The 13,907-nt window shown below is 37.9% G+C and overlaps 1 protein-coding gene across 1 annotated transcript; it reads right to left on the bottom strand.

Annotated features, from left to right (window-relative positions):
* Positions 1–8,110: 8,110 nt before the first annotated feature.
* Positions 8,111–12,347, bottom strand: snrpf (small nuclear ribonucleoprotein polypeptide F). The gene is given in 4 exon segments (NM_001201247.1): positions 8,111–8,353; positions 9,671–9,735; positions 11,624–11,749; positions 12,256–12,347. Coding segments are annotated over 4 exon segments (261 nt in total). The 5' UTR covers positions 12,259–12,347; the 3' UTR covers positions 8,111–8,286.
* Between the last annotated feature and the right edge of the window lie 1,560 nt (positions 12,348–13,907).

Raw genomic sequence — 13,907 nt, 5'->3', positions numbered from 1 at the left:
TTTTCCAGTAAAGTTTTATTGAGAAGAAAAACAAACCGACTGACACACAGCAACAATCATTCACAGTTTTTTTTTCTTTTTATACTAACAAAGGAAAACAAAATTAAGAAGTACAAACACCGAAAACAAACACCCCCACTCACAGCCCCTCATCATGGCTAACCAATAACTATTGGTGGTTATATAGCTATTGTAGAACCCAACAAAATTTAAGGCACAAAAATTTAAGTGGGAAGTGTCTGTAACTCCATAAAATCTGCAATAAAGGGTTGCCATTTATAAAAAATGAATAAATAAATAAATAAATAAAAATACACTTGTCAGTACAACCCCTCATCGTATACCTTATTTTCTCAAGTTTAAAAAAAAAAAAAAAAAACCATCACGTCCTTTAGCCACTGGGAGATAGATGGATATTTAGCAGACTTCCAATGCAACAGTAGGGAACGTTTTGCTATAAGGGATGTGAACACGATAACATCCTTTTGTATCGAGCTCAATGGAACCGAGGCATCAGGAATCCCAAATACAGCAATCAATGGGCAAGGTTTTAAATCTACCCTGAGAATAGTGGACATGATGGTAAAGAAACCAGACCAAAAACCATGGAGATCAGGGCAGAAGAAAAACATATGGCCAAGATAACAGGGACAGCCATGGCAATTATCACACTTGTCCTCTACGTCCGGATAGATTACAGAAAGTCTCAACTTGGACAGGTGGACTCTGTGTAAAACTTTGAAGTGGATAAGTCCAAGACGAGCACAAGAAGTGGTAGACTGTACCCTCCCTATAGCATGTTCCCAACACTCTTCACTTATCTGTACTCCTAACTCCGTTTCCCACGCATTCTTAATTTTGGTGCTCGCCTCACTACCTAGCGCCAGAATAAAATCATAAATCCTAGAAATCATTCCTCTCTGATGTGGATTGTTTGAAAACACGCTTTCCCAAGCCTGTTCAGGAGGCAGGAGGGGAAATTAGGAAAACATCTAGAAACGAAATTCCGAATTTGAAAATAATGAAAGAGATGCGTCACACGGAGGTCATAAGTAGATGACAGATTGGCAAAGCTATCAAAGACACCATCGGCATACAGATTTCTAACTTGTTTAATGCCCTTGTCATACCATACTGAAAATGTAGAGTCCAAACACGATGGAGGAAATAGGTGGCTGTTGTCTAAAGGACCCAAAGAGGATGCACCTACAAATTTAAAGCGCCGTCTAAATTGATAAAAAGTCTAAAGTGTGTTGAGGACAACTTCATTATCAGTACATAGGGAGAGTTTTGTAGGTAGTGAGGAATAAAGTACAGCAGGTAAAGAGGATTCCCTACAAGATGATAGTTCCATTTTACACCAAGAAGATCCAGGAGATTTAACCCAGTAGTAAAGTTTATGGATGTGCGGAGTGCAGTAATAGAATTGAAAATTGGGTAATGCAAGTCCTCCACTAAGTCTACATCCCTGCAATAAAGATTTACTAACCCTTGGTGGCTTCCCACCCCAAATAAAAGTACTAATTATCTTATCCAATGAATCGAAGAATGATTTTGGCAGAAAAAGAGGAACTTGCTGGAACAAGAAAAGAAACTACAGTAATTTATTCATTTTGACGACAGTGATCCTGCCAATTGGCGAAAGGGGGAGATTACCCCAACTCTGAATGTTGGATTTAACCTTTGAGATAAGGGGAGTGAAATTAGCTGATAAAAGATTAGATAAAGAACGTGTCACGTTGATACCTAGGTATTTAAACCCTGACTGACTAAATCGAAAAAGGTAGATCTGACTGTTGGAGAGAAAATGCTGCAGTATTGACAGGAAAACAGTCGCTTTTGTCCAAATTTAATTTATAACCAGAGACAACACCGAAGGACTCCAGAACACCCAAGACAGCAGGCATAGAGGCAATAGGATCGGTTACATACAATAACAAATCATCAGCATATAGCGACAATTTTTATTTTACACCGTATCGAACTATTACTTTAAACAAGGGAGATCTTAATACGATAGACAGAGGCCCGATAGCAACAGCAAAAAGCAGAGGGGGTAAAGGACTGCCTTGGCGACACCCTCGGCCGAGAGCAAAATAAAAAAATCCGAATAAATATCGTTTGTCTGAACCCTGGCTTTAGGGGATGAGTAAAGGAGGCTAATCCAAGATATAAACTTATCCCCGAATCCGAACTTCCTCAAGACTGCAAACAAATACTCCCACTCAAGCCTATCAAATGCTTTTTCAGCATCTAAAGAAATCACAATCTCAGGAAGCTCAGCCGAATGCTTTGAATAAATTATATTAAAGAGTGTACGGGTAGTGAAAAACAATTGTCGTCCCTTTATAAAACTGTTCTGCTCTTCTGATATAATATAAGGGAGTACATTCTCTAAACGAGATGCCATTACTTTCGCCAACACCTTTACATCTGCATTAAGCAGAGACAGCGGTCTATAAGAACCACAGGAGGTTGGATCCTTACCCTCCTTAAGAAGGAGGGCTATCATGGCTTGTGTCAGAGTTGGAGGCAAAGACCCACATTGCAAGGATTCGTTGAACATAGCCAAAAGCAATGGAGCTAATTTTCCAATAAACATTTTAAAAAATTCAATTGGAAACCCGTCCGGGCCAGGAGCTTTGTTAGATTGCATAGTTTTAACTGAATTTAAAATTTCTTCAAGAGAGAGTGGGGAGTCCAGTTGCATGGCAGTATTTGAATCAATAACAGGGTTACAAAGGTTTTGAAGAAATGCATTCACTTTAGTATTGTCTGTAGGAAATTCGGATTTATAAAGCGAAGAGTAAAACGATTTAAAAGTAGCATTAATTTCCATGGGATCTGTAGTGACAATATTATAAGTGTTTTTAACACTAGGTATGAGACAGGAAGTGGCCTGTCGCCGTAGCTGATGTGCCAGTAAACGACTCGGCTTGTCGCCATGTTCATAGTATGAACCACGAGTACGTAACAACAAGCGTTCCGCCCCTTTAGTCGAAATAAGATTAAATTCTGCCTGAAAGTCGAGACGCTGTTTAAAAAGTTCTGGAGAGGGGTTCAATGCATATCTCTGATCGAGGTTAATGATCGCAGATGTGAGTTCATTAACCCTAGCAGTGCGCTTTTCATTACAGAGAGCGGGGTAACAAATAATCTGCCCTCTGATATAGGATTTAAGTGTCTCTCATAACAATGAATAAGAGGTGGATTCATTCTGATTGAAGGAAAGAAAGTCATCAATAGAAGTGGAAATGAACTCACAGAATACACTGTCTGCCAAAAGAAGAGAATTAAATCTCCAAGAAATTACAATACCCAGATAGTCCAGAAGAAACTACACAAGAATCAAGAGTGCTCTCTATAAAAAAAATAATCAATCCACGAATAGGAATGATGCACCTGGGAGAAGAAAGAAAACTTTTTAGGAGAGGGGTTACGGGATCTCCAGGGATCAACGAGACCGTTCTGACACATAAAATCGGAAAATGTTTTAGAAATAGCAGACTGATTCAGAGTACGGGGATTAGACCGATCTAAGTTTGGGTCAAAAACACAGTTCAAATCTCCCCCAAAAATCAACAGGTGAGTATTTAAGAAAGGGAGATTGCTCAACAATCTATTAGCAAATTCTACATCATCAAAGTTTGGAGCGTATACATTCACCAACAACACCTATCTTTGCATTAGAGTACCAGCAACTATAATATATCTACCATTCACATCAGCAATAACGTTAGTGGAAAAAAACTGTGACCTTTTGCCAATTAAAATAGCGACCCCTCTTGCCTTCGAATTAAAGCGAGTGGAAGACTTGACTCACCCAAGGGCAGTGTAACCTATGATGATCTTTAATATGTAGGTGAGTCTCCTGTAAAAATACTCTATCGGAGTTTAAACGTTTTAAATGTGTGAAAACCTTAGATCTCTTAACAGGATTACCCATACCTCTGACGTTCCAACTAATAAATCTTAAAGGTGTGCCTGTCCCAGCTATGCTGGGATCCATATTACTACTAACCATTTAAATAAAGTAAACCATAGGGATATAAATAGCCAATTTGAGCCGAAGTGGGACCTCCTCCCCCTCCACCCAACAATCCCCCAAACACACACACACACACCCAAAGTCTCCATAAAACAAAGGAGACAGCAGTGTTTCCCAAAATAACCAAAATTTGTCCACAATGTGAAAACAACTCTGAGAGTAAGCTGAACTAACCAACATAATTACCAAAACAAAAAGTTCCAGTAAGAGAAAAGGCCCCTGCTGACTTCAAGTCTGATAAACAGTCTGTGCCCAATAACAAATATAATGTCCTTAACTTTTAAAGACTTATAACAAATAAATATAACAGTGTAGCACGTAAAGCTGAGGAAAAAACACTAATAAAATTAAATGAACAGAAATTCTAACCCAGTCAGAGCATCAAAACAGAGAACCACATTAATACAGAAGTACATTTAAGAGGAATGAGTCCACAAAATCTAGGTGAAGTAATGCGACAATCTTCAATAAAAATCTGAATACTGTAGAGCTGGAAGGCCGAGTGCAAAAAATAAGAGGAGAGCGAAAAAGACGCTGCTGTATAGGTGATGCAGTTCCCCCAGATATCAAGAGTTTAACATAGTCTCCTGCTTCCTCCACTGAAATAAAGTCCTTTTGAACACCGTTATATGTAATGTGAAGCTGTGCTGGATGAAGTACTCCATAGCGAGCGCCCTCAATACCATGAAGTTGATGCCGAACCTTGTTAAATGCAGCCCGGGCCGGGCTGTCTTGGCTGTGTAGTCAGGAAAACGGAGATGGTCAAATCCCACACTTTAATCTGCTGGAGCTCTCTCGCACGGCATAAAATGTCAACACAGTCACTGTGATAGTGGAATCTGCACACAATAGCTCGTGGTCATTCACCAGGCTTGGGCTTCGACTGAAGGGTCCAGTGGGACCGGTCCAAAACCGGTTCCTTCTCCAGACCAAACGCCTCTTTTAACAAGACCGCTACAGCAGTAGTTGTACATGTGTCAGCGCCCTCTGGAACTCCCACTATCCTAACATTATTGCGCCGTGACCTTGACTCCAAATCCTCACATTTATTCTCTAATTGAGTCACGGTCGCAGTGAGAGACTCGATAGTAGTCTTCATGTGAGCTATGTCATCGGTGCAACCGGAGAGAGCGTGCTCCATTTCCACAACAGTACCTTTCAGTAGTAGCTGCGTTTACATGGACAACAATAATCCACTCTTAATCCGATTAAGACCATACTTTGATTAAGAAACTACCATGTAAACAGCAATTTTTACTTACCTTAATCAAATTAAGGTCATAATCAAATTAAGCTCTAATCGAATCAAGACAGGTGGAGTACTTCTGTTTTAGTCGCATTATGGACGTGTATTACAGACATGTAAACACCTTAATCATATTATGAACGTCGTGGAGAGTTTTCACCGCATTTTGTGACAGGACACGATCACTCACGGCAGTTTTACGGCGAACAAAAGAGTTCGACCGCGTCCCAAACCGCATACTTTCCTACTATAGGCCTGTAGTGGGGAAAAATACATGTATCTCGGCTACTATATAGACGGTAATGACGCGGTTTGAGACGCAGCCCACGGCTTCAAGCAGTTGTCTATTAGCACGTATAGCATGACAAATGATTAACTGCACTTAAAGCGTTCTTTAAATAAATAAATAAAAACACCCAAAACTGTATACTTTACCATAACGAAGACGAACTGTATGTTGATACGTGAAATTCTAGAGGGACGGCGTGGCGCGGTGACGTAATGACGCGGGCTGTTAATTTAATTATGTTCTATATCATGTAAAACAGGAACATGACAGGGGTATTCTAAAAGCGACTCATGTAAACACCTTAATCACATTATTATCTTACTCAGAGTAAGGTTGATAATTAGATTACTGCTGCCCATGTAAACGTTGATATGGTAGCCTCGGTAGCATTGTTTTAAACATTCCGCAGATTTAAACTATTTAACCTGGGCAATTTGACTTATGCAAAACAAATAACAAAAAGTGGTAACAATTTTCAGTTAGGTTAAGTGATATAATATAATATTGATGTTGTGGTACATTTTTTAACACTATTTTTACTCAGAAATGTGGCTGACTTAATTTTAAATTTTAATTATATATATATACTGTATTCTTCAAAAAACAGCTAAAGACCCACCTCTTTTCTAGAACTCAATTATACGTCTTGTATGGTAGAACTATTTGTATTGTTCTCCGCTTGATAGATTGCTTTGCTTGTATTTCCTCATTTGAAAGTCACTTTGGATAAAAGCGTCTGCCAAATGAATAAATGTTAATGTATTCTCTCAGTTGAGATAATACTTGTTGCAAAACTAAAAGTCCAGGGGGTGGACTCGGATCTGATCCAGCCCCTCCTACCTGGCAGAGAGACACTTCTGTGGACGTTGTTCTGTTAAAGGTGTTGGATTGAGTCCATCTCCAAACTGGGCCACTGTCAGCAATCCTAAATACTGTGATGCACAGGTGGTGGACAAAACAACAGAAATCTGTAACAATATATTAGCAATAACCTGATAACTCCACCCTCCAGAACAGCCTTAATCCTTTCTGGAATGTTTTCATACAAATACCAAAAGTTACTTGCATTCCCTTTGGACTGGGGGGAGGAAACCAAAGTATACGGAGGATACCACCGAAGCAGAGGGAGAACATGGGAATTCCTTCCACACTAACCACTCTTAGTATAGTTGGGGGGGGGGGTTTAGCAAAGGAAAAAATACTTCTTTTTTTTTTAATTGCTCAGGATTTAGGCTTTGTCCATACGTCTCTTCCTGCATTAGCGTTTGATATATAGGATTCGTATAAAATAGTAGACCTTCCACACAGGTGGTTAACAGTTGAAGTGGGTGTGTTATAGCAGGAAAAACACGATAATGTGCAGGAAATGTGGTACCAGGACCAGGGTTAAGAAGGTGTGAGCTTAAACTAATATATCCCACCTGTACAGCTGAATAATTGCAATTTATTCACTACAAAATTAAGGTTATCTTGTGGACAACCTATATATTTGGTGTATTGTGAAAATGTTGTTACACATCAACAATACACACAACTCTCTATCTGAGGATCTTCATTCCTGCCATGATACACTTCCACAAACGTGTTGCGAAGATAAATCCCTATTCTTTAAATAAAACAGGGTGCTCACTCACACCTGATTGTTATGCCAATGATTGAAAATACCTCTGATTTCACCTAAAAATTAATTGCTAATGCTGGAGATTCACATACTTTCACCACTCACACACGTAATATTGGATAATTTTCCTCAATAAATAAATGACCAAGTTAATATTAATATTTGTGACTCATTTAACTGGGTTCTCTTTATCTATTTTTAAGATTTTTGTAAAAATCTGATGTTTTAAGTAATGTTTATGCAGAAATATAGAAAATTCTAATAAAATTTATGTATCCCTGTACATATTTTTAATTTACAATATACCCCAGCTCAAGTTCAAAAGTAGTTCAATGCCACAGGAAATTCCCACACCTGGCAATGAGATAACGCGTGTTGAGAACTTCACCAGTGGCAAATGATGTTGCTCTTGTAAAGAATATCTATGCCTATGTGATGGATACGTTTGCAAGTTCCATACAAGACACTGCTCACAACACAGGACATTAAAGCCACCATCAATGTAATTTCCTCTTCTAGAGGACAGTTTCTTCAAAAGAATACCATGAAATTAAATAATTCATCTAAATTGAAATTCTAAATTGTGAAATATTCCCAAAGATGGCTTTGTGATGTGTCTCACAGTTAGGGCTGAGCCATATCGCGTCGTCCATGATATACCGGTACAATTACTCCCCGTGATCAGAATTTGCTCATATTTACCAAGGGTGCCAATATTAATGGAGGGCGCTGTATATCACCCATCCATACTCACAGTCCACTAACCTGCCTGCATTCTTTAAATGTGACTGCACGGTTTGCTCAAGAGAGGCATAAACCTTACAAAATCAATCCTATGTCAGGTTCAGTCTCTTACAGAGTAACTATCAGAAAATGCAAGTATGCAATTCATTCATTCAAGAAAACAAGCGAAAAATGCATAATTTTATTTGCACCATTGTAAAACCAGGACTTATGCTTTTATAGTGTAAAAAAACCCAACACATGAATTCACAAAAACAGAAAAGAAACAAAACTAAACTTCACATATAACTAAGACAAACTAAACCATACATTTTCAACCTCAAATCCATAATCCAACATTATTCTCGCATCTCTCCGTCCTCTTCCTCTTCTTCTACTCCTCGTATATACAAAACATTGTTACACCTAAGAGACAGACAAAATGGATTAGCTGAGCTTTAGGAAGAATCACAATTGTGTAATTGTAGAACACACAAACACGTGACACTGAAATGAAAGATCTGTGTATTGAACTCTACAAAGTAATAATTACAATGAAATAAAGAGTAATAAACAGTATATTGGATTAAATGGTGCTTTGGATTAATATGGGGTTGTTTTCAAGAATTGCACAGAATTTAACAAGTATACAGAAGCAAGTGTACGTTGATCAATGTCAATTCATGACAAACTCAGCAAGGAGCTTCTTGGACAGTTTCTGTTTGACTAACTGCTTCCACATTAGCTAATGAAAAACTTTCCATTACTCCAACTACAGGTAATTGCACAGATTCATTTTCTTTTGTGAAATTACGATAAATACATAAGACTCTGCTATAAAATCAATAAACTTGGTGGAATGAACTTCCAACATCAGTCCGGACCACAGAATCTGTCACTATCGTCAAAAAACAGCTAAAGACCCACTTCTTCCGTGAACACCTAACTAACCCCTAAAATGCCAACTGCACATTATCCTTAAAAAAAAATAAAAACCTTACTCTGGTACTTACACCTCTACTCTGTATACTTCGTTTCTCTAGAACTCAAATAAAAGATCTTGTATGGTAACACTGTGTATTGTTCTCCACTTGATATATCGCTTTGTATTTCCTCATTTGTAAGTCGCTTTGGAAAAAAGCATGTGCTAAATGTAAATGTAAACAAAAGAAATATATTCATTCTAACAAATAGTGCACAGAACCGATATCACTAGAATGAATGCGATATACATACTTTAAGATGAAATTAACCTCTTTCAGTTTAAATATTGACCGGTCTATTTTCACGCCATTCAACTGCCTGCTGATAGTGGTGTCGGTCATGAGTGATTCGTTGCCATCTAATGACGCCAGTGCAGCAGCGCTTTAGTCCTTTAGTCTGCTCTGTCAGCTTTCTGACCTACTCTTTGGTCTCTTCTGCCTCAAACGGATTACGTTCCAAGACTTCAGCTTTCGTGCTAATACTACAGACGAAGCCATCATGCGTGTCAACTCATTGGCTCAGCTACCTAGCGAGCTATAGGCCACTGACCACACCCCCTGACTCAGTGTGACACGGTCATTCATATACAAATCGTGGAATGTTTAAATGAAAATCCTACCTTTAAACAGTACTAGTCTTCATGTGACATCAGAGCAGCACACAACCGCTAAATTCTCACAGGAATAACAAACCGAAATCCTGTGTACTATTTAACAGTGTGAATGCAATATGTGGAAAGTGTTTGAAATATGCTGTTACCTGATTAACACCTCCCCGAGGTGACCCGCCAAAGCTCCATCCACATACTCCTCTGTGTTCGCCAACTGAACATTAAACACGGGAGAAGAAAACAGTCATTGTAATTAGTGTTTCAAGAGTTTGAGTAAGTAATAAATATATATGGTATTCACCAGGGTAGTGTACACTTTATTAATGGGGTATATACATTTCTTTCTAGAAAATAAGATTATTGATGTAGATCTCTGACCATTACTGCTTGTTTTTTGTTTGTTTTTTTTTAACTTGGCTGCTACGGATGCTATGGCTGCTTCTTATTTTCTCATGATCACAACATAATTTTCTCATGATCTCGATTTAATTTTTTCATGATCTTGACATAACATTTGTGCAAATTGTCACATTATTATAAACCTGCTTCACGAACACAGATGATTATTTTCAAATGTGTATTACACACAGTTGCTAAAAATATATGCACAAGTCTCATTCTTTATACAGTAGATATTATAGACAAAGTTAAAATGACTACAACTCTTTGTGAAGAAAAAGTACATACATTTGAGTGAGTAGCAAAAGAGTACGCAAGCACTGGGACATTAACACGTCGAGTAACGGAAGAGAACGTTGCTACCCAGAAGAGAACGCCATCACCGTAAACACACTCGGCGTTGCATTTCAGCTTTTCTTCATTCATTATTCCTTTTATAATTTTGCATTGAGTTTCAAAAGTATTGCCCTCTAAAGAGAAACCTCCGTGCACATTCGGCTCTAAAATGCATTGGCACACGATCTGTTCGGCTCTCAGAAGTATTGGCACCCTATCCAGACGGCGCTCAAAAGTATTGCCACCCCGCACAGCCAGCTCTCAAAAGTACTGGCGCCCTTGACGGTCGGCTCTAAAAAGTATCGGCGCACTACACGGCCGGCTCCAACAGTGCTGGCGCCCTATCTGCCCGGCTCTCGCAAGTATTGGCACCTTACGCTGTCAGCTCTCGAAAGTATTGGCGCCTGTCCCTGTTTCGCCACCGCAAGCACCACTCACATTTTCTTCAGGAAATGTATCGATCTAGTTTAATTTACCATTCCCTTGATTTATTTTTCCACATTTCATTTACACTACTCTAAAATGTGTCCTTGAACTCGGCGAAGCAAGCCGTCACAAAACTCCTCTTCCTCCATCGCGCAATGAGTTGTGGGTAATATTAGCTAAAAAAAAAAAAGTGTCTACAGGTCCACACGTCAAAAAATCTACCAGAAATAGTAGACCATCCGGGTACCTCTGGGATGCTCATTTCAACATACTACGATTTTGGAAACACTAATTCTAATCTCGGATATTATTTATGACGGACAGTAGGCGAATTTGGATACAGATAAGATCTTTCAAAAACACTTAGCATTGCTTGGCTCTATAGTACAGTTATAGAAAAGAAATGATAAGTATAATTATGTTGTGATGATAAATCCTAAGTAAATCAAAATAATTTAATATTTTAGCATGTTCAAAGTAGACACCGGTTTGCCTAGAATTTCCAGAAATGTATTCTTGGCATTTTTCCCACCTATGCTGGACACTTATTGGCTGCTTTTCGGAATATTTCACTCCAAGGCATCCATTTAAAAATATATATTTTTTGTAAATAAAATTTTGGTTTTCTAATGAAAGAAATGAATATGTTGGCACAATTATATTTGTCTACAACACTGATTTCAAACATTTAATCATACACCTTCAGATCAAAAGGTTTTTAAAATCATGAGAAACATTTCAGTCGAGTGACTCAAAACTTTTGAACAGTAATGTGTATATATAGCTCATTCTGGAGTCATGGCACACACATTTTAATACATTAAGCACTTATGACCTGTATTAGATTGTTCTGTTTACACATTAGGGACTGATGGGGGTTTTTTCATGTCAGGTGCTATATGTACATGTAGAATGAATGTGTGTGTACACCAATACAGTACCTGCATGTTCATGTATCCATCAACAGATACCAAGTAACCCTTGTACTCCATCCCCCACTTCAACTTCACCATCACTGGTTTCCCCGTCAGACCGTTCAGGAAAGGCTTCGGATTCAATGGCAAACTCTGAAAATGAAAGTGTTTTGTTTTTTAATATATATAAGTGGCTGAAACAGCTTAAAAATGGTTGGTAAGAAAGCAAAACTAGTTTCTCGACGCTGATTGGTCAACGGTTCACATGAAAGACGGTCCAATGGATGAACTGCCAGTTATTAGCCAATCATAAAGCAGGAGGCGGGGTTTGCCGAAATACTGGTGGGGGGAAAAACCCACCGTACTAGTTATTAAAGCCAGTCTCGCTACCTAGTAATCTTCGAAACAACACATCATACGAACCTCTGCCGTAATAGACATTAAAGTGCGAAGTACACCAACTATTTCTGTAGTTATCACAAAGACAGTAAGATGATAAATACAGCTGTATGATAGAAACGAAACGCTTACGTTGTGAGCCACAGCCGGCTAGTTTGCTAATCAACTAGCGAACCTGGTAATGCATTAAAAAAAAACTTTTCACACCGACGTGAAGAATAAAGCTGTACACAAAGCGAAAAAGAGTTGACATGACTTACCATGTTTATAACGGTAAATTAGGTTTCAATACCAAAAAATAATTCTTCTTTCAAAAAGCATCTGTTTCAGAAGCACACTCGCATGCCTTGCCGCCAGGAAAGGGAAGGACAACGAATGACCTTTGAACCGGAAGCGCAGAGAAGGTGAAGTACAGCGACCTCTCCTGTCCTGGAGTGCACAATGAACACGTCCTCTACCTTGTAGTAGGTGTAGATATATATACATATACATACATACATATATATATATATATATATACATATATATATATATATATATATATATATATATATATATATATATATATATATATATATATATATATATATATATAAAAACTATAACAAAATATGATATATCCTACTTTGTTATAGTTTGCCATAACATGCACTTTATGATGTAACTATATATTTCGATATGTAGTTACACAAAGTGTAAAATTGTCATATATATATATATATATATATATATATATATATATATATATATATATATATATATATATATATATATATATATATAAATCTTCCGTCGAGTTTTTTTTTTCTTTTCATTTTGCGACCAACAGAGGGCGTCTGATTACTACTATGTGACCAACACTGTATGGCCAAAGGTCTGTGGACACCTGACTCATATACGTGTTTCTTCCTCAAATTATTGCCACAAAGTTGGAAGCACACACTTGCCTAGGCTGTCTTTGTATGCTGTGGCATTACAGTTTCCCTTCACTGAAACTAAGAGGCCCAAACATGTTCCAGCATGACAATGCCTCTGTGTACAAAGCGAGGTCCACAGAGACAGAACAGTGGTTATTATAACAACAAAGGGGACTAAATCTGGACTGGCATGTTCACCAAGCACAAATGAGTGTGATGGCCAGGTATCCACAAACTTTTGCCCATATGGTGTATTTCAACTATGTCTGAAACTAGATACAGTGAGTTAAATTTACTCTCAGTACCATGGATTTGCTTTTCAATCCATTACCAAGTAATAACGAGACTATATGTGAAACTGATACTTTGAAAATTGTTATTGTGTATGAAAAAAGGGGGAATTTGCAACTTCTACAGTAAATTACACATAAAATAAATTATTAGAGACTGTTTGAATTTGGGTCATGTGTAGCTAAATCACTTACTGTTAAGATTGCCAAATTATTTTGAACAAATTCCCAGAGAATGTTTGTAATATTGCTTTGTTAAAATGTTTAATATGAAACAAGCTTTCACAATGTATTTAGCAATGATACTGATGCTGGTATGTAAAAGCCATACATTGTATAGGATATTTAAGTTTTGGTTTCGGGCTGGTTTTGCAACTAAATTTATTGATCACCTAGCTGCTTTTTTTTTCTTTTTTTTTGCACAACCTAATTAATTTAACCATCATTACAGAGATAGTGGAAAGCATTACAGCCTACTCTAACCCCATCGTCTCTTTTTTTTCCACGGTAAACTTGTGAATAACTTTTGGCCTCGGCATTACTGAGCTAGCTAAGTTCCGTTAGCCACTGACTGTCTGCACCTGTTACCCAGCATTAACATTCACCAAATACATGAAGAAACACGGCTCTAACCAATCCTCCTAATGCTAATTACTACAGCTTGCCTTGTCCAAAACACTTGCTAAATCTAAGTAACATTAACTC

The sequence above is a fragment of the Ictalurus punctatus genome, chromosome 7 (genome assembly GCF_001660625.3).
Source record: "Ictalurus punctatus breed USDA103 chromosome 7, Coco_2.0, whole genome shotgun sequence".
NCBI classification, from domain to species: Eukaryota; Metazoa; Chordata; class Actinopteri; order Siluriformes; family Ictaluridae; genus Ictalurus; species Ictalurus punctatus.
The sequence above is the reverse complement of the archived record's forward strand: the minus strand, read 5'-3'. Positions and strand labels throughout refer to the sequence as shown.